Source organism: Melanotaenia boesemani, chromosome 9, assembly GCF_017639745.1.
Source record: "Melanotaenia boesemani isolate fMelBoe1 chromosome 9, fMelBoe1.pri, whole genome shotgun sequence".
Taxonomy (NCBI): Eukaryota; Metazoa; Chordata; class Actinopteri; order Atheriniformes; family Melanotaeniidae; genus Melanotaenia; species Melanotaenia boesemani.
The window spans coordinates 36,795,341-36,821,669 of NC_055690.1; the positions used below are offsets into that span (position 1 = coordinate 36,795,341).

The following is a 26,329-nucleotide window of genomic DNA, read 5'->3' on the forward strand; positions in this document are numbered from 1 at the left end:
GTAACTACAATCGCTCTCCCTACACATTAACCTCGCTATCAACGGCGTTGGATCAATTTATATTGACGAACAGAATTTACATTCATCAGCCTGTGGCATCTGCTGCTATCAGTGTGCTAGCATAAACTTTTATCGCTTTATAATCTCTAAATATATTAATCTAGACGGTGACAATCCATCAACATATTTAATTACTCCTGTCAAGTTGATTTAGATGCACAACTGATATGGAAATATGACTATTAAAACATCTTACCTTGAAGAAGTGTAGCTCCGACAATCTGTTCCATTGAAATACATTGACCGTCGCTTAGCTTTTGCTAACTTCCGGGAACTTTTGAGGGGCTCCATACGCCGCCATTGTTGTGAAAAAACTGAACCATTGCAGTGAACGGAGATGGCGCCACTCTCTCTCTAGAGGCACTCTAAGTCTGAACTAATGGACAGAGGTGTATAAAGTACTTGAAAAAAATAACTAAGTAAAAGTATAAATACCATGACTGAAAAGGACTTTGGTAAAAGTCAAAGTCACCTATAATAAAATTACTTGAGTAAAAGTCTTAAAGTAGCTCACAGTAAATGTACTTAAGTATCAAAAGTATCTTGTGAAAAAATATACTTAAGTATCAAAAGTAAAAGTACAAGTATTTTATAGAACGCATGAAAAGCACAAACAACCAGTAATTATTCTCCCCTTGTTTTTTTATTTCACTTTTTCAGTTGAATGAAATGTGGTACAGAATGTAACTCAAAAAAATAAACAATATCTTGCCAAATTTAACACAAGGATAACTTTTTAACTATGTTTGGGGAATCCTCATGAACTGAGGCACACTACCACACACACAAACTTTCTGGTTCAAGTGGAGAAGTTGAACTTGCGGTTCATCCTCAGCAGAAGCTGATTTTCAAAAGTGTTTGCAGCTAACCGTGCTCTTTTTGGGCTGAAGATGAGACCTGCTATGCTGAACAGCCTTTCGCAAGCTGCAGAAGCAGGCAGAGGTGTGTTGAGTTTGACAGATAACTTGAGAACCACAGGAAATGTCTTGAGAATCTTGATGTCATCTGTTGTGTAGGCCAGGTACGAATCAAGCTGTTTGGTGGCGCGTGGTGTTTTGTGGGAACTTTTCAGGATGTGGAAGAAGTCTCCCTCATCAGATGAGCCAGACCCAGCATCTGCTGAAGGATCCTCCAACTGCTCCCTGATGTAGTCCAACCCTGAAACACAGGGACACTAGCATTAGTACAGTCACATTTTTATTGGACACATTTATTTACATTTATGACATTTTCCGTAATTCTGAAGTAATAAATAATATTACATTGACTAACAACACTATCAGAAACAAAGGGCCAAAATTAGCACACAAAAAAAGAAATAAAATAGAAAAAAAGTATTTGTAAATTGTAAAAATAACAGATCTACAACCAAGGCAGAGTGAGCTTGCAGATTGCCTACTTTCACAAATTTAGGGAGTAGACAAGGAGAGAAACACACATATAAAGTCTTGACTCTGACAATTAGACATCTTAGATATTGACTCAACTTCTATTCAAAATTAGACTGATGTATGAAATAACATAAATGTAGTAAGCGTACATTAAATTTGTAATTTACTGAATATTTTCTCCATGTTGTCTTACCGATTTTCAGTGTATCATCATCTTTGATCCAGGCCGTTTTGAATTTTGGGATGAGAATCGCGGCAGCAACCAATTCAGGGTCTCTTAACATTTCACCAAAACGGTTCTGGATGCCAGCTTGAATGGCTTCAACCAACGGCTTGCAGTGCTTCAGCGCGATCTTTATTTTTTCCAATTTGCTGCTCAACAGGGAAATAGTCGGAAGAAGCCATCCCATCTGGACTTCCATTTCTCCTTGGAGGATGTTGATGGACTGGGCGACAGGGCTCATGGTGGTGTAGTACTCTTTGAGGAAAGTGAGCTCAACTGGATGGAACCTGTTGGGAAGAAAACAAACCACTGTTTTACAATTGTGCATGAATATTGTACCCAAAAATGAAAAAATAAATACATAATTCAAACCTACATTGGAACCTTCAATTCTGCACAGATCTCTCTCAAAGCTGGCTCTCCCTTCTCTCTCAGAATCTTGAGGAGCCTTTCCACAGCCATAAACATGGAGTTCCACCTTGTAGCGTTTGGTCTTAGCAGCTGGAGGGAGCAGGCATCTTCCACAGCTTCAGCTGCTTGGCAGGATCTTCCACACTTATTCCACAGCCCATAACACTTGCTGAATGTTGAGCGTTGCAGTTTTTTGTATCCATCGTTGGCTGTTGCTTTTTCAGCATCAACTGTAGACACTAAGTTGAGTAGATGACAAGCACATCTTTGATGTTTTGGAAGCTCAAACTGAAAGCCATCATTCTCATCTAGGACCGAAGACACGTCAACAAATTCCACTCCCTCCTCCATCTCATTCCCTTCCTCATCCTCTTTCTCTTCCTCTTCTGCTTCATTATTGTTTTTGTCCACACTAAAAACTTGAAAAGCCTTCAGGAAGTTGGAGCCATTATCGGTTGTTGTCCTCACAACTTTGTTTGTGATGCCATATTCAGAATGGATCTCATTAAGTGCGGTGGCCAAAACATCAAAGGTGTGGGAACCTCTTAGCTGTCTGCAAGCTAGGGCTGCTGATCGTCTAGTTAGGTCTGTAGGGTTCACCCAATGGGCAGTCACACCAAGGAAGCTCCTTCTCCTAACTGACCAGCAGTCTGTAGTGGTGGCAATGTGATCCACTTTACTCATCTCCTCAGTTAACACTTTTCTCATTGCCTTTGCTAAATCTTCAATCCTTGATCTCAGGGTGACCCGTGTGATGATTTTAGCAGTAGGAAGGAGATCTGTCAGAAGCTCTCTGAAGGCTTCATTTTCAACAGTTGACAATGGCTGGAGCCCGTTGACAACATACTGAACGATGGCCCTGTCAACTGCACTCTGAGAGATGGATCGGGAATCCAGCAAGGTGGTCTGTTTGGTGGTGGAGGTCCCAGCTTCCGAAGCCCTCTTTCTTTTCTGTGAAGTCAGCTGCTCATACTTTTTTAGATGGTGTGGATGTGCTCTCTAGAAAAACACAAAAGTAAAAGAAATAACAATATTATTTTAAATGATACTCAAGACATCATGCAACAGTTTCCACAATGACAGGTCTGGATTGTTCTAACCACTTTCACCCATTGGTGTCCCATTTGTGGGCATGTCCAATATTGATTAAAAAAAAATGTTGGTCAACTGTCAACTGGCTATATTTTATCTTTCAGAAATACAAAATTGTTTAAAGCTAAAACATTATACAGCACACTGAGCTTGGACATCTAATTGCTGTACAACAAATACAATTTAAAAAACAAAAAATAGAACTATTTTATTGAACAGCATGCTATTATAACAGCTCCTATGGGCAAACAGTAACCTAATGATTAGCTTCAAGTTACTGATCTTGTATGATTTGTTTGTGTATTTTTCATTAAAAGGTAAAGCACTTGATATTAAAAATGTATCGTGCAGGAGGAAAACTGCCTCGTTTGATTACGTTAAAATGCTAACCTTGTCTTATTGACACTACTGCAGAACAATTTTCCGCAGTATATTATCTACGGGCAAGTTGCTTATGTTATTAGCACATAGCGTTAGCAACTTGCTTCTTACTAGCACGTAATGACACTCGTTAATAAAGAATAGATCCATGCCCAGCACTGATATTTATACTCCTCCTGCCACAAGGCGTGACATTGGCAGCGATTAACTTACTTAACGCTAATTCACTTACCTCAATGTGTTTCTTAAGGTTGGATGGAGAGTTGTTAAACGCCTTTATCTCGTGGCACTTTGGAAGGCACAACATACATTTCATTCGGTAGGTTTTGGTATTTTCCCCCATCCCGAGGTAGCTGAACATTATTGCCAGGTATGACCACGGGTGACCGTCGTCTTCTGCCGAAGCTGAACCATCTTCTATCTCCCCCTGCGTGTCGACATTCTCTGCAGCTGCCATGTTTACATATGCTGAAGAAGATCTCTGCCGCAACGCACATCCCGCCCGCCCATAGATCCCGCCCTTCACCTTAATCTTTGCGAGAGTACCGTACGTGGTTCTACTCGTCCTCTCGGACCCGCGCATTCCAGATATCTTTTTGATTATTTTAATTTGTAACGAGTAACGAGGTGGCAAATGTCAAAGTAACTAAGTAAAAGTATATTTTTTAACTTTTAAATGTAGTGAAGTAAAAGTAAAAGTCTTGATTAAAAAAAAAACTCAAGTAAAGTACAAATCCTCAAAAAAACTACTTAAGTACTGTACTTAAGTACATCTACTTCGTTACTATACACATCTGCTAATGGATTTTGCTTCTACACTGAAAAGGTGTTTTTCTTGGCACAGTTATATTGATAAAAAGAAAATCATGGCCTAAATTCTCTCTGGCCAGGGTTTGTGCACACATTTAGATTTTAACAAAATCATCAATGAAAAAATCTGACCGTCACGATTCAGAGCGCTTCAAATAAAACATGAAGTGCGAAGAAGACTCACAGCGTTGGTGGTATAGTGGTTAGCATAGCTGCCTTCCAAGCAGTTGACCCGGGTTCGATTCCCGGCCAACGCAGCGTCTTTTCTTGTTCATTTGACCGTCGCTACATGATTATTCTTCATGCGTCCGTTTTCTATACCGCTTAGTCCGATTCAGGGTCTCTTAGCTGCAGCCTATCCCAGCAATCATCAGGCGGGGGGCAGGTACACTTGGACAGGTCGCCAGTCCATCGCTGGACCTCCGCTGATTTCATCTGTGGAAAACATTCAGGTGTGTTTCAGCCTGGTGTCCACTGGAGGGCGCTGTTCACCCTGGATGTTCTCCAGACAGAAAGACAGGACTTAATCTATTACATTAATAATTAATGTCCTCAATGCATTTAAATTAAAGTAGTTTTTTATTTTCATTTTCATTTACTCAATTTACTAACGTGTTCCATGTTTTAACAGAATCTTGTACACAAAGTGTCATGAAAATTGGTCCTATGTGGAAAATCTAACTCATGGCGGCAGAACATTTGAAGAAAGCTCAGACGGTGGACTTGTTGGAGCACGCTGTCCATGGAAGTGGACGGAGGACGAGACTTGAGGAAGACGTTTATGTTTTTATTGTTTTAGGCGGTTGGGCATAAAACTGCTTTGTGACTGGGACAGATGGCGGCCAGGGGAAGGGACAGATACCAGGAAGCAGAAAAACAATATCTCACATGTTATAAACAGTAAATATACCCCAAAGAAATCCATTAAACTTTTATTACACTTTGTTAAAGGACCAAATAAAAACAACATGTTAAAAAATTGACTTTTTTTACCATTTTTTCACAGGCTGGACCTTAACCCAAAAGAGCCCAACGAGACATATTTGTCACATACAGTTTCTGAGACATTTTGCTTCAATTTATGGTTTAAACTTTGCTCAAAATCCTAAAAATCATTTAAAAATAAAATGTACAGACATGAACTGCAAGGACAAAGGAGTTTTCCAGGTGATGGATTCAGGCACCCAGAAACAAACTTGGACCAAACACAATATTTTATTGTCTCTATAAGGTTATCCCTTATATAAAAAGCAGTAGCTTAATGGCAGCGCCGTTTCTTTGGGCGCCAGCTCATGTTGGGGTACGAGGGAAGGAATGGGCCGATAGGAGGGCTATGTTAGATGAACTCGGGATAATGAAAGTAAGTTTGAAATCTCAGGTAGGAACAGGGTAGCTCAGCAGATGCTAGCACCAGATCATAATTCATTTTCTACCTAAAACAAGACAGAATATGGAGGACAGGTCGTTTCTGTCCCGTCCACACTCCTTACCAGTTGGTGGCGGTAAAGTACAGTTGTACACCGTTTGCCAACCGCATATAAACTGCAGAAGAAGAAGCCGACCGGATGTGATTGGGTCAGAAGCGGAAGTGCTTCTTTGTTGCGTTACTGAGCTCTAAGCGGGTTCTTTGTCCGTGGTTTTTAAAGCGCTACCTGCCCGCGGTCACAGAGCTCCCCAACGCCGTCGGGACTCACCGGGAGTCCGCGTCCGTTCCGCCGCTGTTCTCCGACTGGTGTCGTCCCGTAGCCGCGGTTCGGTAGCCAACATGGCGGCCGGAGGCGGAGCGGTTCCTCCGCATGTCGGAGATGTGGAAGAAGACGCTTCCCAGCTGCTCTTTCCTAAAGGTAAAAAGCCGCTCAACTAAGACCCGGTCCGGAGTCTGAACTAGAAAGTGAAGTACACCCTGCGGGTCTAGAACACGTGGAAGTGGACGCGGTGTTTAGTTTATGGTGGTGATCTGACCCGCGCTCATGATTTTACTCTTTGTTTTGCCTGCAAACTGATGAGGAAATGTATCGCTGGGGGCACTGGTGGTTCTGGATGTGCTGTTCGGACACGTCCTTGTACTGGTTGACCTGCATACCTCTCTATGGTTCCTGTTCTAGACTGTCCCGGGATGTGGAAGTGTAGACAGCGTCTTGTCTTCCAGCGTTGGTGGTATAGTGGTTAGCATAGCTGCCTTCCAAGCAGTTGACCCGGGTTCGATTCCCGGCCAACGCAGCTTCTTTTCTTGTTCATTTGACCGTCGCTATATACATACACACACGTATATTATATGTCTGTTGGTTCTGATCCGTCTCTGTGTGATCTGACTTGGTTCTGCTTTTGGTCCAGAGTTCGAGAACGCGGAGACCCTTCTGAACTCGGAGGTCCACATGCTGCTGGAACACCGGAAGCAGCAGAACGAGTCGGCCGAGGACGAGCAGGAGCTGTCGGAGGTCTTCATGAAGACCCTCAACTACACGGCCCGGTTCAGCCGCTTCAAGAACCGCGAGACCATCACCGCCGTGCGCAGGTAGGCCTCTGCCACTCGGTTCAATTCAGTTCGGCGCCTCATCCCCGGACATACATAATCCGAAATAATGTCAAAAAAAGAGATTCACACAGTCCAGCAGCAATAAAAGAAAACAGGACCAATAAAATCTCAGTAATGAACAAAAAGAGACCGATTAGTCACCGTAGTGCTTCTGACCATGTAGGAGGGGGACAGCAGCAGGAACGAGGACACCTGAAGCGACAGCTGGAGGTAGAAAGACAAGCTCCTTCTGGAGAGGCTGCTTCACGCTGGTCGATGTGGAATCAGCCCTCCTCACAGGACTGGGAGCCAGAACCTTTACCAGCAGCTTAACCAAACTACCCAGCAGCTCTGATTGGCTGGATTTAAGCTCCCGAACCAGCAGTAATACAAGATAAAACTGCTTCTTTTATAAAAACAGACATTAAAAGATCTCATCTTTCTTAAAAAGAAAAACCTGATCTGAACCTTTTCAGAGGCGACGTCAGCATGAGGCTGAAAACATGACTAGAACCAGACCCAGATCTCCATGGCAGCTGCTTTAATAGAAGTGGACCGGGTTGTGGAGACCTTCTAAAGTCCGTGACCATATCTTTGGTTTTAGACACATTTATCTGGAGGAGAGAGATTTCACACCAGCTTAGAAATCCTCCACAACCTGCCCGTGTCTCGCCAGACGCCGTCAGAATATTTATTTAGTACCATGACCGCGATCTCGTCAGTGTACAAGATGTAAAGAGGAGGACAGAGACCACGACCCGGTGGAGACCCCGTAGAGGAGGGAGCACCTTAGAAAACCAACCCTTTCCCTTCACATGCTGGGACCTGCTGGTGAGAACGTCCAGCCAGTCAGATTAGGATGAAGTTTGAAGTCAGTGACCCTTCGGCCAGTAAAAAGGGCTGTAAGGTCTCAGCGGACCCGGTCTCTGGTTCTAGTTCTGACCCAGTCCCTCTGTTTCCAGTCTCCTCCTGCAGAAGAAGCTTCATAAGTTCGAGTTGGCCAGTTTGGCAAATCTGTGTCCGGAAGCTGCCGAGGAGGCCAAAGCCCTGATCCCCAGGTGGGTTGGCCCGGTCCGGTTTTCTGAGATGGATCAGTCTGCAGGCTGGTATCCATGGTAACGCTTAGTTTTGGTTGTGTTTCAGTTTGGAGGGACGCTTCGAGGACGAGGAGCTGCAGCAGATCCTGGACGACATCCAGACCAAGAGGAGCTTCCAGTACTGAACCAGGACCAGAACTGGACCCATCTCGAGTGTTTCTGATCGTTTCTGATGCCACAATAAAATCTGTTTGTTTTTTACCTTCGTTTATTCTCCGGTCACTGATTGGTTGTTCTGGGTAAATTTTAATTTTTATATATAACATATTTTTACACACACACACATAAATAAATATATATTTTCAACATTTCATTAACTGATCAGTTAATGAAATGTTTTTTATCAGAAGTGATTAAAAGTAAATCAGTAATTAAAGTTCCAGGTCTGGACCGGTTATCAGCAGAGAAACCAGATCCATCCAGTTATTGATCGGATCTGATCAGGCGGCGCCGAGCGGAGACACGTCCTGTCCGGCTCTCGGTCTGCAGGTCGGTATCCATGGTAACGCTTTGTTGTGGTCGTGTTTTCGTTTGGAGGGGCGCTTGGAGGACGAGGAGCTGCAGCAGATCCTGGACGACATCCAGACCAAGAGGAGCTTCCAGAACTGGACCCTGACTTTCTTCCTAATGTCACAACAAAATCTTTTTATTTATTTATTCAGATGTAACGTTTCTGGTCTCTGGTTATTCTGGATAAATCAGAGGTTCTGGGCTGGACCGGTCAGTTCTGTCTGCTCTGGTTTGATCCATTTATTCTGGTTGGTTCTGTCTGGTCTGGACCGACCCGTATCGGGGTCATACATTGATGCAGTACGCTGTGACGCTGTTTGGGTTCTCTGGGTCGGGCAGGGCCTCAGGCAGAACCCCAGCACTGGTCCTTGTCATCCTCACCGTGTTTCGACCCAACAGAACCGCCTCGTAGTCCATCAGCTGCCTCCAGAACCCGGCGTTGGGCCGGATGAACGGCCGCTGCTCTAGTACCAGCTCATGGGCCCTTCGGAGGCTGAGACCTTCAGACCTGCAGATTCACAGACCAGAACCATCAGACACAAGAACCGGGATAGAACTGGTACCATCAGCTGGGACTAAACTGAATCAGAACCTCATCAGGTGGGCCATTATCAGAGTCGGGGAGCGGCTCCTGCCGGCAGTGCAGTGGACCAGTGTGGTCCCCGTCTGGTTCTGTTGGATCCGTTCAGATACAGAGCCAAAGAAGTCCCTGAGGGGGGCGTCGGGTCGGTCCTGGATGGGAACCTGTAGAACCTGCAGCCCGCAGACCGGTGGGTACGAGACGTCCATGAGGCCGCTGGCGTTGACAACCAGCGTCACGTTCCGGGCCTCCAGCATGCCACGGTTCAGAGCCGCGTCCAGACTGCTGAGGAACAGACCGGTACTGACCTGAGAGACCTGCATGGTGACCAGCAGAACCACATCCAGAACCAGAACAGGAGGAGAACCATTATCAGAGGACCAGTGCTGGTGCTGCCGGTCCGAAAGAAAACAAACAGGTTTGTTTGGACCGCCGGAACCGAGGTCACATTCAGCTGAACAGAACTGGCACCAGCTGGTTTAACCTGCAGATGTAGGGAGGAGGCAGTGATGCATGCTGGGAACGGGCCGCTGCGTTGGGAGGAACGACCGCTGATTTTCAGTCTCGTTAATCCACGAGATGCGACTCCGGAAAGAAACACGTCGCTGGATTTACTGGGAAGAATTATAATTAATTAATGACTAATGACTCCGCCCCCACAGCTGAATGTCCAGCCTCATTTGAGGGTAATTAAAATTATTTTTTTCCTTATATATTTAAAAATAAATGTCAGATATAAGAATGAAAATAAGGCGAAATTACCCTCTGTGGCGGCTGTTTGTGAGATCAGTAAAAACCGCAGCACTGTGACGTAGTGAGTGACGTCCAATGATACTGGAATGATTGGCAGTTTGACGTCAGTGTACGTATTTAAAATACAGCTTACACGCTGGATGGTTGCGTTGTACTTTTTCTTTTCCTGCCTAGAGGAACCCGGAGGCTCCGGCATGTTTACACCTGCTGCTCAGAGACACCGCGCGCGCGCGCAGCCTGTTAACACCACGCGCGCGGTGTCTCTGGTCTGTTCCTCTGTAAGAGCCAGATATCTGCCTTCTTTCATCCCAGTTACCTGTTTCTCCATCTCTCTCTTTCTTTTCTCCCTTCGATGCTGATTATTATGATTATTCCTCCTCCTTCTTCTTCTTCTTTTACGGTGGTTGGTAGAGCCGAGCCGATGCTCTACTGCCACCCAGTGGTCTGAGTGCAGACCAGAACGTTTCCAAGAGTGCAAGAGCCATTGATAAACAGTCTGGTGACCTTCTGTGGAGGGTTGGGCACGGGGCCATAGCCACCAACAGGTACCTGGCACACCTTGATCCGAACACAGGGCCTGGGTGTCCCTTTTGTTTCCAGTGGTAAGTCGCTTTGGATAAAAGGGTCTGCTAAACGACTGTAGACAGAAACGGTTCACCGTGTTTTTGTTCAGTGTTCACGGCTGATGGGTTTGTTTGAGCTTTTGAGGGGTTTGGAGAACAGTTCTGTTTCAGTTATTTTGTTTTTGGTCCTCGGTACTTGGCGTATAAAAAAATCTGTCCACTCTATCCATCCATCTATCTATCCATCTCTGTCCATCCGTCCGTCCGTCCTGAACAGTCTCATGTAGAAAGTCAGACATTCCTTCAGAGGTTATACACTTTAAACTTCCATATCCCACCGAAGGCCACAAAGAGCAGAGCCAGGTAGAACCAGGATGAGCTGCTGAAGAATCGTCTGGGGAAAATGTTGAAGCTCACGTTTGAGAAATGTTGAAAGATGAGGAAGCTGGGGTCCGCTGGTGACTGTGGGAACGCTGTGTGGGAAAGCTGTGTAGAAAGTTGTGTGGAACGTTGTGTGGGAACGTTGTGTAGAAAGTTGTGTGGGAACGCTGTGTGGGAACGCTCCATCGAGTCTTATTAAAAGCGTATCACTTCACTGGGATTAACTAGCTTGTTAGCTATTAAATTTAAGCCGTGGTGTGTAATAACTCATCAAAACGAAGTACAGACCAGGTAAAAGTCCGTATCACTGAGGTTATTATAGGGATGATGATTGACAGCTGGCCTGTTTGACAGAGTTATGATCATAAAACATTTTCACTGATTAAAGATCCCAGACGAGATGAACCAGCCTAGAGGTGGTCCGGTTAAGTGGCTGTACATAATATTATGGATTATTTTTATGGAAATAAGGTCTTTTCATTGAGCAGAGAGCCTAATTAAAAATCTTGATAAGCTCTTATGTTGTTACCATTTATTTTTAATTTATCTTTAACCAAAGGCATCAAAGTCCCACAAGATGATGCTGGACAGCGTCTGGATGGCCCACCTGAGGAGCTTCACCACCACAGGGTCCCGGCCTGCAGGGGAGGCCAACCCCAGCCAGCCAGCCAGCAGTGGGACGAGCTGGATCAGATGGTGTGTGTGTGGTTACCAGGTTTTACTTTTACAGCTTAAACTGTGTTTTGACATAACAAAGGCGTGATTAAGAAGAAATTCAAATAAGATTTCTGTAGCCACACAAACACGAGTTAAATTTTCACCTGTTCTTTTTAGAAATATCCAGCAGCAGAAGAAGTGTGTGGTCGCGTGAGGAGGCGTGTGTGTGTTCTTCAGATGGTAGGCCTAACAGAAGTGTAGTATAGTACAAGTCGTGTATCTATTTTGTCATGAAACAGCAGCCGGCGTCGATGCTGTGACACCAGGACCAGGAAGCTGAAGGCCACAAGACAACGATCTGTAAACAGCTGTTTATTGTAAACATTATATTAATAAAATTATTATTATTCATTTTCTGTGTAAAAGCAACATTTCTCGTTTTCTCACAGCACAACAGTATTAATGAATAATTGTTAACAGTTTAATTATTCTTTAACAGCGTCTATTAAAAACAAGCCATTTTAAAATAGAATATATTTACGATGTTTTCCACTCCAATGAAAAGGTTCTTTAACAGGTTAATAAATTCTGAAATAGGAGGTCGGCTGCCATGACTCGCTGGTCCTGCATCTCTTCTGGTTCCTGGAGAGAAGAGAAATAAATAAATTTACTTTTGTAATATATTCGAGCTAAAAGCAGAATTATTAGACACATACATGAATGAAGGTGCTGAAATGTTGTTAATAGTCTTTATTTACAATTACAGACGTGTGTGTATCCCGTCATACGAGCAAATATCACATTTACGATAGTTTCAGCGTCACATGATGGACGCCATGTCACGTGATCTTCTGTGTGGTCCACGATGACCAGTCGCAGGTTCGAGTCCCGGCCAGAACCGGCTCAGCATCTTCAAACATTCCTATTTGTGTTTAGGGAACTAAATACACGTTTACCACCCAGACAGTAATTATCTTCTTTTCCCCTCATTGATGATTCATATTTATATTACATAACTCAGAAAAAGATTTAAATGCTCTAATAATCCTCCACATGTTCATACAACATCATTACTGAAGCTAACACGTCAGTCTGGTATCAACCTGGAAACTTCTGGATCTGCTTCATGGAGGTCTACGGCCTGCAGCAGATAAAGAAGACTTCTGGATCTGCTTCATGGAGGTCTGCGGCCTGCAGCAGATAAAGAAGACTTCTGGATCTGCTTCGTGGAGGTCTACGGCCTGCAGCAGATAAAGAAGACTTCTGGATCTGCTTCATGGAGGTCTACGGCCTGCAGCAGATAAAGAAGACTTCTGGATCTGCTTCGTGGAGGTCTGCGGCCTGCAGCAGATAAAGAAGACTTCTGGATCTGCTTCATGGAGGTCTACGGCCTGCAGCAGATAAAGAAGACTTCTGGATCTGCTCTCGTTGGTCCTCTTGGTGACTAATTTACATATTTAGCAGTTTTTAGCACAATTGCTGGTTCTATTATTTCAGGGTTAAAATTTCAGGGTGAAATTCTCTCTCTACATGACTTGGAGATATTTTGTTTTATTATATCACGTGTTCATTTTCTGTATTTTCTTTCATTAAAATTTATCTGTTTAACGTCGTGCTGCTGCTGTTTATTCTGATTGAGAATTTCAATAAAAACTTCTATGAAAAAGTAAAACTGTCCAGCTTCTCATCTGGTTAACAATCATGTTTCTATTCAGTGTTTTTCTCCACAAGATTTTTAATTTATTAAATTTTATGTTATTTTCATTATCAAACTGACGCTGGTTATTTATGTGTTTACGAGGCAACGAAGAGTCTCATCCTCTGATCAGCTGATCTCCATCTTCTCCAGCCTCTCTGGTCTGAATCTGAAGCTTTCCTCTCAAGCATCAGGAGTCCTCTTCATGGTCTGTAGATCTCCATGGTCTGCATCCTGGTGGACTTCATGGTCTGTAGATCTCCAGGGTCTGCTTCCTGGTGGACTTCATGGTCTGTATATCTCCAGGGTCTGCATCCTGGTGGACTCCATGGTCTGTAGATCTCCAGGGTCTGCATCCTGGTGGACTTCATGGTCTGTATATCTCCAGGGTCTGCATCCTGGTGGACTCCATGGTCTGTAGATCTCCAGGGTCTGCATCCTGGTGGACTTCATGGTCTGTAGATCTCCAGGGTCTGCATCCTGGTGGACTTCATGGTCTGTATATCTCCAGGGTCTGCATCCTGGTGGACTCCATGGTCTGTAGATCTCCAGGGTCTGCATCCTGGTGGACTTCATGGTCTGTAGATCTCCAGGGTCTGCATCCTGGTGGACTTCATGGTCTGTATATCTCCAGGGTCTGCATCCTGGTGGACTCCATGGTTTGTAGATCTCCAGGGTCTGCATCCTGGTGGACTTCATGGTCTGTAGATCTCCAGGGTCTGCATCCTGGTGGACTTCATGGTCTGTAGATCTCCAGGGTCTGCATCCTGGTGGACTTCATGGTCTGTAGATCTCCAGGGTCTGCATCCTGGTGGACTTCATGGTCTGTAGATCTCCAGGGTCTGCATCCTGGTGGACTTCATGGTCTGTAGATATCCAGGGTCTGCATCCTGGTGGACTCCATGGTCTGTAGATCTCCAGGGTCAGCATCCTGGTGGACTCCATGGTCTGTAGATCTCCAGGGTCTGCATCCTGGTGGACTCCATGGTCTGTAGATCTCCAGGGTCTGCATCCTGGTGGACTCCATGGTCTGTAGATCTCCAGGGTCTGCATCCTGGTGGACTCCATGGTCTGTAGATCTGAGCCTCCATCATTTCTTAAGCTGGTTGACCTGCAGCCACGTTAGTTATTAACCCTTGTGCTCTCTTCGCTCATTTCAATGTATACCACAGGCTTTTGGTTTATCTCATACTTTATTTGGTTTGATTTTCTTTCTTTTTTCTTTTTCTTTTTCTTGCCTTTGGGATCGTGTTAGCTCTCTGACCTCTTTTTTTTTTTTTTGGAGTTCATCCCTGTTTTTTTTTTTTCTGTACTTTTATTTATTTATTTTTTTTTTTGCTGTCAGTCAGGAAACCCAAAAGAACACAAGGACCATGATTTTGTTGCAATGATTTATTGTGTTTCTTTTCTTTTTATTTTTTTACATTTATTTTTTTCTCCGGTCTCCCGGTACGACCGCTCCCGCTGAAGTTTCCGTATCTGCGTTACAGCAAGACGGACAGTACATGACCGCTCGGGTTCTGCACACATATCTCTTACATGCGTAGCACACATTTACCGTTTTACAATCTTTTTTCCAGGGACATATCTGACATCGTTTCCTTTTGCTTTTTTGTTTTGCCGCTGGCAACGCTGTGGCGGGGGACGTGTTTGCATCATCGGCGGAGACAGCGGCGTCCTCCTCCTCCTCCTCCTCCTCCTCCTCCACGTGAACAACGTTGGCATCTGAGCACAAGGATGAGGATGTTGTAGTAGGTGCGATGTTGTTCGGATACTCTTCCGGGTCTCTCGTAGTCTCCCCCACACACGCTCGTCCTCGTCCTCGTCCTCGTATTCCTCCTCGTCCTCGTCCTCGTATTCGTCCTCGTCCTCGTCCTCTTTCTTGTTCTTGTTCTTGTTCTTGTTGTGATGCTGCTGATGATGCTGATGCTGCTGCTCCGGCTGCTCCGGCTGCTGACGCTGCTGATGCCCTCCTAGGCTCGACAAGCGTTCTGGTTTTCTTGGTTGAGTCGGAGGCAGAGTTGTTGTTGTTGTTGTTGGAGGCAGAGGCAACGACGATGATGGATCCAGAAACAGCCTTCTCTTGTTGCGCTTCCCCGGTAACCACTCCGGATTGATTTCTCGCCACAGCACGAAGGCGTTGTAGCAAGACACGTCAATGATGTTGTGGAAAACGGCCACGGGCCAGCGAGAGGTCATCCTCCGGCAGCTGTACGTGGCTACACATTTGTCAAGGTTGTCTACGCCTCCCTTGTTGCGATTGTAGCTAAGGATGATCTCGGGCTTTTGGACTCGTTGTTGTTGTTGTTGTTTTTGCTTTCCTCCTCTTCTTTTTCTTGCGCTTCCCTCTTTGCCTCTTTCTGCTGCTGCTGCTGCTGCATCCTCCTCCGAAGAATCATGCCCACCACCTGCGCTCCAGCGGCTACAGCTGCGGTGTTCGGGGCGCGTGCTGAGCAGCACCACCGCTCTGTTCTTTTTAGCTACGTGAGAAACGAGCGCGGCTCGGCTCGTGAACGCGTGCAGGGAAGAAAAGATTTGCCTGCCCTTGACCGCGAGCAAGGCGGCCGGGATCTCCGGTCTGTTCTTTCGAAGCGTACCGACCAAGGTGTTGTTGCGGTCCGCCGGAGAGAGGAGTTTCATAGCGAGATCGTAGGACGTGAAGAAATTATCACACGTGATGTTGCGGTCCCTGAGTCCCTCGGTCACTTCGAGCACGACTCTGGTGCCCAGGTTTTTCTCAGCAGCGGCATCGGCAACAGTCACAGGAGCAGCAGCCACAGTTGTTGTTGCCTCCGTTGTTTGTTTTTGTTTTTGTTTTTGTCTTTTCCCTGTGTAGATTTGCATCTTCCACGCGTAGCTGGACCTGGCGTCGCACGCTACCCACGATTTGATTCCATATTTGGCTGGTTTGTTGGGCATGTACTGGCGGAATGGACAACGACCTGGTGTGAGAGGTGGCGTTGGTGGTGATGGTGATGGTGATGATGGTGGTGATGGTGGTGATGGTGATGATGGTGGTGGTGGTGGTGGTGGTCATTGAAGAGAAAAAGGGGGAAAAAACGATGTCCAAGAAGAAACAAAAAAAAAATAGGAAAGAAACAAGATAAAAGAAAAAAGAAAAGGACACAGACGATAAAAAAAAATAGTTATTATCATCATCATCATCATCATCATAACACTCATTCATTCATTCATTCACTCACTCCACTCACCTCGGAACGGAACCAGCTGCTCGTCCACCGTTACTTCGGAGCCGGGCTCGTAGAGGAGAGAGAGTCGCTCCGTCCACATGTCCCACAGTTCCCTGACGGGCGCGAGCTTGTCCGTGGCGCGTCTCTCCGCTCTGGTACTTTGATCGTCAAAACGCAGCGCCGCCGAGTACGAGTAGAACACTTTGAGCGGCATGGTTGCGCGAAAGACAGGGCGTCCGCTCTTTGCGTGCCACAGGCTGGCCGCGGCCTCTCCTCGAGAGCGATACACACCCGCGAGAATTAGCAGGCCCACGTACGCTCGCAGATCCACCGCGTCCATCTCTCTCCAGCTGCTACCACCACCACCGCAACCGCTGCTGCTGCTGCTTCTGCTGCTGCTACTGCCACCGCCACCACCACCACCACGCGGACGTCGCTTTTCTTTTTCATGTTCTTCTTGGTTTCCATCATCATCATCAACGTCATCATCCTCCTCGTGATCATCCTCCTCCTCATCATTATCATCCTCATCATCATCATCATCATCATCATCTTGTTCTTGTTCTTGTTTGTCTTGTTCAACTTCTTCTTCATCATCTTCTTCTTCTTCTTCTTCTTCTTCTTCTTCTTCTTCTTGATGTTGTTCGTGTCGTTTGTCTTGTTCTTTGTCCTGGTCTACTGCCGCTGCGCCCGCAAGTCTCGGTCTCTTCACGGTCCTCCCGTTTTGTCTTTGTATGCCGTATTGTCGCAGACCCGCGGCGTTTGTGCTGTCTAGTATAAGCTGTTCCATGTCATACGTTAGAAAGAGGCGAAAGGCCAAAACCATGTCCCGAATGCGAGCTCTTGCGTACTCTGTGGGTCCTTGTTGTTGTTGTTGGTGGTGCTGTTTTTTCCTTTGTCTTTGGTGGTCATCACCATCAGCAGCAGCAGCAGCATCATCACTATCGTCACGGAGACCACCGTCACTCTCCTCGCAGCCACTGTACCGGTCGGCCTGCAACGGAGACGTGTACCATGTTATTTGTCCATTTCTCGAGACGACCGTTTGTTGTTCCTCCTCCTCCTCCTCCTCCTCCTCATCCTCTTCATCCTCATCCTCCTCATCCTCATCCTCATCCTCTTCATCCTCATCCTCCTCATCCTCATCTTCTTCTTCTTCTTCCTTGCTTTGATGCTCAACCTTATCCTCTTTGTTAGGGTCCAGGACCGTCTTTGGTCCTGTAGTTCTGCTCATAGCTCTCGTATAGTAGTAGTAGTAGTAGTAGTAGTAGTAGTAGTAGTAGTACTAGTAGTTTGGGAATCCAGGTGCAATTAGTACGAGCACGAAAACAACAAAGACTTGGTGGTGTTGTTGGTGGTGGTGGTGGTGGTGGGGACGTTAACTTTATTTGAAATACCCCAAAAACAATCTTTCACAACAACAACATTTCAAGTTTTTTTTTTTTTTTCTGTCTTTCAGATCCGTTGTTTCCTTCAGCACCATGAACATCAACCTGCTGTCATCTTACCACAAAAAACCTGCCCACATAACAGAAGGGGGAGGGCTTACATGTAGATACTTAAAGGACACAGCTTACATAAGGCCCCACAGTTGAGTTTTTCCCAGTAGTACACATAATGGCTTCTTGTTCTTCTTCTTCTTCGTCTTCTTCTTCTTCTTCTTCCTCATCATGCATTGTTGGAGGCCAGGAGAGCGTAAAAAGGTATATGCTGGAAAACTTTCAGTATACGATTCCCGATGACTACGTAACTCTAACACCCGATATAATTATGTACACGTGGGCCAGTGTGTTTGGACGTCCTCTACCAGCGGGCAGAGCGGGAGAGAGACATAACTATGTTTCTAAAATAACGCACCAATCGAAGACGATGCTCGACTACGTACATGTGTTGTTCTACTCCCGATGGCGCATGACCAACGAGCGTGAAATGCTCCGGCAGGTCCGAGGAGAAAATCTGGTCGCCGTATGCCTGGAAGACCTACCTGAACTTTATCCTCCGGAGACGTACGACTGGATACCTGCCAAATACGACGCGGTATACTTCATGGACTACCTGAGGCAAATGGCTATGTACGAGGCTGCCCGATTCAAAGAGGTCGTGAGAGGAATGTGTACCGCCGAGCGTGCTTCGGTTCTGACCGGCAACTCGCTGATGTACGTGGACATGGACATTATGTTTTACAGGCCGCCCAAGGAGTGGATCTCCCCCGAAGGCGTGCTGACATTTGTTCTCGTCCAGGACAACGACATAAGGAGGCTGTGTAGACGCAGCAACGGCAACGTGGATTCTTTGGGACATAAGATGCTGGAGCACGCTACCGAATATATGACGGGCGAGAACTGTATGCTCATGGTTGGTTACGAATACGGGAAGAGGTTTAAGCGTTACGTTCCGTATCCCATGTTGCAGTATGACGTTCTAAGGGAGGGTGCGCAGAGTACCGTGGAAAACATGATTATGTGCTTTTACCAACAGGCCCGTTGCCTCTTGCATGAAAATCACGCGACCCACCGCAGGTGGGCGGGTGATAGGTTGAAGTGAATGTAAAAAGAATATATATATATATATATATATATATATATATATATATATATATATATGTGTGTGTGTGTGTGTGTTTGTATGTATGTATGTATGTATGTATGTATGTATGTATAAATGTGCATTTAAATTTATAGTACAATGCATTTTTCTTATTCAGCTAACTGTCCTGCACAATGATCTCTGTACTCCCAAATTGAAGGTATGTGCTGGAAAGATTAATAAAATCTACCTTGAAAACTGTAAAAGTAGCATTTTTCACTTGTCCTCATTCTATAACATTACACTTTGAAATGAAATAGGTGGTGGTGGGGACGTTTTGACCCGGTGGTTGGTGGGGACGTTTTGACCCGGTGGTTGGTTGGTGGTTGGTGGTGGGGACGTTTTGACCCAGTGGTTGGTTGGTGGTGGGGACGTTTTGACCCGGTAGTGCTTGGTGGTGGTGGGGACGTTTTGACCCGGTAGTGCTTGGTTGGTGGTGGGGACGTTTTGACCCGGTAGTGCTTGGTGGTGGTGGGGACGTTTTGACCCATGGGGACGTTTTGACCCGGTGGTTGTTGGTGGTGGGGACGTTTTGACCCGGTGCTTGGTGGTGGTGGGGACGTTTTGACCCGGTAGTGCTTGGTGGTGGTGGGACGTTTTGACCCGGTGGTTGGTGGTGGTGGTGGTGGTGGTGGGACGTTTTGACCCGGTGGTTGGTGGTGGTGGTGGTGGTGGGACGTTTTGACCCAGTGGTTGTTGGTGGTGGTGGTGGGACGTTTTGCCCCGGTGGGTGGGGACGTTTTGACCCGGTGGTTGTTGGTGGGGATGTTTTGACCCGGTAGTAGTGGGGACGTGTTTGACCCTGGGGTGGGGGAAAGAGGATGATGGTGAAGGAGGTGGTGGTGGTGGTGGTGGGGATGTCTTGACCCGGTGGTGGGACGTTTTGACCCAGGCGGAGAAGAGAAACGAGGGGCGTTTTGACCCAGGTGCGAGCCAGGAGAGCGCAAGGGTTAAACAAACACATGAGAATTCACACAGGAGACAAACCATTCAGCTGTGATGAGTGTGGACGAAGATTTTGTCGCAAGGCACACTTAGACCGACACATGAGAATCCACACAGGAGACAAACCATTTAGCTGTGATGAATGTGGACAAAGATTTAGTCAAAAGACAAGCTTAAACCAACACATGACAATCCACACAGGAGACAAACGATTCTTTTGTGCGGAATGTGGACAAAGATTTAGTCGCAAGTCAAGCTTAGACCAACACATGAGAATCCACACAGGACAGAGACCGTTTCCTTGTGAGGTTTGTGGTGAATTATTTAGATGGCGTGTCTCTTTAAAAGGACACATGCGTGTCCACACAAAATAGAAACGACAAAAGTGCAAAATTTTGCTACTAATCTGTAAACAATGTTGTTTACAGTGTAAATATGAGCTGGTTAGAGGAACTTCAAGGGGGTATTCTACGGTGGTGATAGACTGTGGTGTCTCTTCAGTACCATTGACCTTTCCTTGAACATTACCTGGGCATGTCTAGGGCAAAATGTGCCTCATCAGATTTTGTTGTCTTTTTTTAGTAGTTGAAATCTGTTGTTCATTCATTCATTGCCCATTGGTACCTTCACAAATTTGTCCATGTTTTGCTAGCAGCTAAGATCCTAATCTCGATGAGCTCGCAAGACAGGTGAAGAGTTGTTATGATGCAAAAACACAAATTAATAACTTAGATCCTTACAAGCTGAATGATGAATGACGTTCAGGTTTAGGTGTTTCCACCTGTTCAGTCTCAGACATCTGTGTTTATCTGGTGTTTGGACGTTCTGTCAATAATTTAAAAACTACTGATGATTAAATGCTCCTACAGCCATTTTACAAAGGGAAGGAAGAGGACCGAGTCTAGAAATATTCGGCTGCAACAACATCGCCTCTCGCCTGACTAACTTGGTTAGGCTCTAGCCCCACAAACAGGTAAAGAACATGGATGGCAGTATGGGCGATATAATGTGTTGTTGTTCACCTGAGGGTTGTATTTACTTATAAGCCTGGTACACACATAACACTATTTGGGCTGTTTTTGTCCTGATTTTGCCTCTTCCCAACCTTGGACGGCAAACGCCCGATCATCGTGTGATTTCCCTGTCCAATCATAATATGGTCTGTGGTGTGTTATGAGCCGATTTGTCCCGATAATCTGCTCCGATATGGGTCATAGCCACAGTTGGGAACACTGAACATGTTTAATATTTCAGTGCAGATTTCTGAAGAACACCGCCGACTCGTGTATTGTGACTGTGTGGGGGGTGACGTGGCACGGAATGTGGCCAATCAGAGCGAGCTGGCTGGGGAGCAAGGAAGTAAACAAAGCCCGTGTTCACGCCGTCTCCAGTCTGATATTTTTTTTACTTCTGCCTTTTTCTGTTAACAATGGTCCCAAGACCTCCATCATTCCCCCGTCCTATATATCCCCTTCTTTCCCCTTTCTTTCCGATTGTTACCATGTTTCTTCTTCTTTGCTTTGTGCCAGTTGTTGCCATGCTTCTTTTTCTACGTTTTTTGCTGGTTGTTGATGTGGTTCTTCTGCATTTTTTGCCGGTTATTGATGTGGTTCTTCTTCTATGTTTTTTGCCGGTTGTTGATATGGTTCTTCTTCTACATTTTTTGCCGGTTTTTGCTATGGTTCTTCTTCTATGTTTTTTGCCGGTTGTTTGCTATGGTTCTTCTTCTACGTTTTTTGCCAGTTCTTGCTATGGTTCTTCTTCTACATTTTTCGCCGGTTGTTGATGTGGTTCTTCTACGTTTTCTACCGGTTGTTGATATGGTTCTTCTTCTACATTTTTTGCCGGTTGTTGATATGGTTCTTCTACGGTTTTTGCCGGTTTTTGCTATGGTTCTTCTTCTTTGTTTTTTGCCGGTTGTTGCTATGATTCTTCTTCTACGTTTTTTGCCGGTTGTTGGTGTGGTTCTTCTACGTTTTTTTGCCGGTTGTTGATATGGCTCATCTTCTATGTTTCAATGTTTGACCAGCTCGGAGGACTAGATTGTAGATGAGTTGCTGGACTGCATCGTCATGTGTGTGTTCTGTGATTACATTTTCGGACCACACAACGCAGTACGATCAAAACTGACTTTTTTTATCTTCACTTGTGAGGTCTTGACCAGATAAAAAAAGATTTCCTATGATTAAAAAAATCATTGTGTGTACCAGGCTTTAGAGACCTATTTGAAGACTAGATATTTCTTCACTATATTCTGATACATAAAAATGTATTATTTAAGGGGGACATGTTTTTTTTTAGCTTTCATGAATATAGATTATTTCTTGTAAAGACAAGGTTTTTTCACAAGGATCTTTCAGATAATTTGCTAACAAAATGCCTTATCTAAATACTTTCCACATTGTATGATTTTATCAGTGTAATTGTATATTATGAGATTACTGTAACCTGCTGCAAGAAGCAGACTTCTGAATTTGACTATAGTGTTTAGATTATTCTCCCTGTAATAGTAGAGTGTATTCATGTGTTAACTGTATTCATGTGTACGTGTATGTCCCACGTCATATATCTCAATAAAAGATGTCAGAGTTTTCTGAGATCTGACTGACTGGTAATGGTCCCTGACTCGTCCTTATATGAGGGTAATCAAGACATTTTGGTCAAACGAGGGGCCTTTTGGATATGGGGCTCCCCTTGAATCTTAAATGTTCTTTTATTATTATTTTAAAATATGTTTTTCCTTATAACAGGAATGGAGAAACATATGAAAATAGGTGGATAGAGGAGAATTAGAAAGAGAAAGGATGGAGAAAGGAAGAACAAAACTAAAGGTAGAAAACAAACTGCAATCAAAGCTAAACAGATAAACTGAACAGCCTGGAATGAAACAGTAAACATCCTGAAGGCTTCTAAAGCCCTGTTTCCATCATCTGGTCCGGACACATTTCCACAGAAACTGGGATGGGTACCCTAATGTCCCACCCGACCCGTTTTACTTTTTCTTGCCCTTCCGTTGGGGTACCAATCCAACCGACCTGACACGAAAGGGTGGAGTTTTACACACTGCAATCTGTTGATCAGTTGAGAAAAACCTGACAAAAACAACAAAGCAGGAATGGCTTCTTGTTTAGAGCAACATATTTTCTTTGTTGATTAAATCTCCATTTAAAATTGAATTACAAAGCACTGCTAAGAAGAAAAAACACAAACTGTTGGATGATCACAATCTCCTCCTTTGTTTCTGTGTGGTGTTTTGATTCTACTCCAATTAAGGTGCTGCGATGGCTCTACGTAGCTTAAGGCATCTACAACTATCCAACTGATATTTCACCTCTTAGTAAAGGTTATGGTTGGCTTTGGAAATGCAGCGAGGTCAGTTTCCAAACATATCCGCACCCTAACCAGTCCAACCTGACCTACACCCATTGGTAGAAATCAGCCTTACGAGAACACAACAGACAATCTATAGGGGCACCTGTGAGAAGAAAAACTGCAAAAACCAGGAATTGCAACGAACACAAGTATATGTGTGGGTGTCAGCATGTGTCTGTACGTAGGTGTGTGTACTAAGCATTAGGGGTGAGTTGTGAGGAGTGCTTATGTAAATGCAACCGCACTACCTCCAAGGATCAGAGGCAGACCGAGAGGGTCCAAGCCTCGGTCAACCAGCAGCCACCACAGAGCAGAACTGAGACAGACCACTGCAGCAATGGTGGACAGTTCCCCAACACCAGGGCCCAGGCTTCACCACCCAGCCCATGCTGGGGCAGCCCCAGGTCACAGAGTTTGCCCAGTGTGGAGAGTGCAGTAATATTACACTTTAACCATGTTGCAAGGTCTTCACATACCTGAAGCAAAAACATCTGAAAAGGTGCCACACGCTTCCAACATCTGCTGATCGATGGTACCATAGGCTCGTTTGCTCAGCTAAAAGAGAAGTTCAACCTTTCTGATTCAGACTTCTTTCGGTATCTTCAGTTTCGACATTTTCTCAATTCTCAATTGCCAAAAATTTCAGGTACTACAGAGACCACCACAGTGGAAAAAATCCTGTCCTTAAACCCATCCAGTAATGGCCTTATTTCTAAACTATACAACATTATGTTAGATCTTACCAGTCCTTTAGGGGACAGATTCAGGAGGGCCTGGGAGGACGACCTGGGCCTCACCATAACTGATGATGTCTGGGACTCTGCTCTTAGATTGGTTGACTCCTCTTCTCTTTGCGCTCGCCACCGGTTAATCCAGTTCAAGGTTGTCCACCGGGCTCATATCTCCAAGGCCAAGCTGTCCTTCATGTACCCTGAAATTAGTCCACTATGCTCCAGATGTAATGTTGTAGAAGCTACTCTCAGCCACATGTTCTGGTCTTGTCCACAGTTAAGTAACTATTGGGGAGACGTCTTCAGTACACTATCTAAGGTCTTTGCCACTAGACTGAAACCAAACCCTGTTGTTGCCCTTTTTGGGATTCTGGAGGGTCAAACCCATCTGAGTACTGTCAAAAAACGTTCTATAGCCTTTGTCCTACTTCTGGCACGTCGTGCCATCTTACTTAGATGGAAAGGCGCCTCCCCTCCATCTCACTCACAATGGCTGCAAGATGTTATGTCCTGTCTAAAACTTGAAAAGATAAGATTTTGACTTAAACAATCCCTTGGCACTTTCGAAAAAGTATGGCGTCCTTTTCTGCGTACATATCCGGCTCTAAAATGAGGTACAATTGTAGCAACTTGGCTGCATGATACATAATACAACCCGGGTCCTAGATGTGGTGGAGCAAACACAGCACTCTGGCAGTGGCAAGGGGTGGGTGGGTTTTTTATTTTTCAGGGCTTTATAATTTTGTTTTTGCTGGGTATTTCATTTTCATATATTTCGTTGCATTTTAAGTTTTGCCTTATCATTGCTGTCAATTCATTGGCTCTCTGGTAACTCTATTCTGTAGTACAGTGATATATTTGTACTATGTTGATAACTTGAACTGTGGGCTTTTGGTGGCCCTAGTCCATATCCCTGTCAATGTACTGTTTACATACTTGTTCTACACCCAAATCATAGACTCTGTGGGAGCCTACAATTTGCTGTCGAGATGTTTCTATTATTATGTAAAAATCAATGAAAAACATTTTGATTGGAAAAACTTCTGAAAAGGTGTGCAAAAACATAAAGCATGTAAATAATCATTGAGTGCAGGGGTGGCCAACGTCGGTCCTCAAGAGCCACAATCCAGCAGGTTTTCCATGCATCCCTGCACCAGCACACCTGACTCAAATTAAATGGATCCAACAGTCTATGAGAATTTACACAATGACTCATTAGTTTGAGTCAGGTGTGTCAGTGCAGGGTGCATGGAAAACCTGCAGGACTGTGGCTCTCGAGGACCGACGTTGGCCACCCCTGATTGAGTGTGTTATTAATGTAAGCAGATGTTTGATGATGTTAGACCCATCTTAAACACTCTTTGTCCTGGGGGATGCGCCTCTGCGTCTGGGTGGGAGGTGATGGGGGTGGCTGGGGGTGGAGGTGGAGACCGGATTTGGGGCTCACTGCCCTCTGGTCTGCCAGGGATGTCTCCCACAGAGCATGGTGGGAGGGAGGGGGAGGTGCTGGGGAGTGCGATTGGGAAGTTCGTGTGCTGTGTGTGTGTTTATACTTTTTTTGTTGTTGTTGTTTTTTTAACCTGTCCTGTCCAGCATCATAGACTCTGGATCGGACTGTAGTCTCCTGGTGAGATGGTTTTTTTTTTTTTTTTTTTTTTTTTTTTTTTATTATCATTGTTTTTATTTAAATTTTCCGTTTTACAAAACAAACACAAGCCACTGGAACTGGCACAGAACACAAACAAAACAAACAAAAAGAGTACAGCTCAGACACACAAAGTTTGTGACAGACATATCTTAGTCATTGATAAGCCAGAGTCCATAAGTAGAAATTCATGTGCCCTTCAGTAGTATTGAGGAGATATCAGGTCCGACATAGTCCAAAAATGGACTCCAGGTTTTATAAAACTGGTCCACACTGGCATGTATAATGTTAGTGAGATACTCCAAAGGAATCAACTCGAAAACAAGTTTACGCCATCCTCTGACAGAAGGAGTTTTGTCACTAATCCACTGTAAAAGGATATTTTTCCTTGCTGCAAACGTAAGAATATTAAAAAGCCTTTTGTTGGTTGTAGCAGTTATATGTCTGCTTGGAAGACCCAGGATCAGTGACAAAGGATCTATTCCCAAGTCCATGTGGAAAATACTTTCAAGTTCACATACAATCTCAGTCCAATATTGCTTAAGTTTATGACATGACCAAATACAATGAGTTAAAGTGCCCACCTGAGTTTTACACTTGAGACACAGAGGAGAGAGGGAGCGGTTAAAGGAATGCCTGCGACTCGTTGATATGTGTAATCTATGTAGAATTTTAAGCTGTAATGCTTTTGTTTGAGTACAGATTGACAACTTTTTTGCTTGGGACCAAACATCTGTCC

The 26,329-nt window shown here is 44.9% G+C and overlaps 3 protein-coding genes and 2 non-coding genes across 6 annotated transcripts; 3 read left to right on the top strand and 2 right to left on the bottom strand.

The window, feature by feature from the left end:
* Window positions 1-632: 632 nt before the first annotated feature.
* On the bottom strand, window positions 633-3,954 carry LOC121645844. Its single transcript, XM_041994584.1, has 4 exons — window positions 3,791-3,954; window positions 2,051-3,084; window positions 1,645-1,961; window positions 633-1,218 (listed from the first exon to the last, which is right to left on the bottom strand). The coding sequence occupies exons 1-4, from the start codon at window positions 3,917-3,919 to the stop codon at window positions 860-862; spliced, it is 1,839 nt and encodes a 612-aa protein (XP_041850518.1). The 5' UTR covers window positions 3,920-3,954; the 3' UTR covers window positions 633-859.
* Window positions 3,955-4,553: 599 nt separating this feature from the next.
* Window positions 4,554-4,625, top strand: trnag-ucc. Its single transcript has one exon. It is a non-coding gene; the product is annotated as a tRNA-Gly (tRNA).
* A 1,297-nt stretch (window positions 4,626-5,922) lies between these two features.
* On the top strand, window positions 5,923-8,181 carry polr2d (RNA polymerase II subunit D). Its single transcript, XM_041994591.1, has 4 exons — window positions 5,923-6,212; window positions 6,703-6,883; window positions 7,846-7,941; window positions 8,027-8,181. Exons 1-4 carry the CDS (start codon window positions 6,134-6,136, stop codon window positions 8,103-8,105), a joined length of 435 nt encoding a protein of 144 aa, XP_041850525.1. The 5' UTR covers window positions 5,923-6,133; the 3' UTR covers window positions 8,106-8,181.
* trnag-ucc lies at window positions 6,517-6,588 on the top strand. The gene has a single exon. It is a non-coding gene; the product is annotated as a tRNA-Gly (tRNA).
* Window positions 8,182-8,629: 448 nt separating the features above from the next.
* On the bottom strand, window positions 8,630-10,167 carry LOC121645847 (dual specificity protein phosphatase 14). 2 transcript variants are annotated; one of them, XM_041994589.1, is made up of 3 exons: window positions 10,140-10,167; window positions 9,083-9,387; window positions 8,630-8,998 (listed from the first exon to the last, which is right to left on the bottom strand). In XM_041994589.1, the coding sequence occupies exons 1-3, from the start codon at window positions 10,149-10,151 to the stop codon at window positions 8,776-8,778; spliced, it is 540 nt and encodes a 179-aa protein (XP_041850523.1). In that variant the 5' UTR covers window positions 10,152-10,167; the 3' UTR covers window positions 8,630-8,775. The 2 variants fall into 2 exon arrangements, with proteins under 2 accessions (XP_041850523.1, XP_041850524.1); XM_041994590.1 differs by having other exon boundaries at window positions 9,083-9,684; window positions 9,833-10,166.
* Between the last annotated feature and the right edge of the window lie 16,162 nt (window positions 10,168-26,329).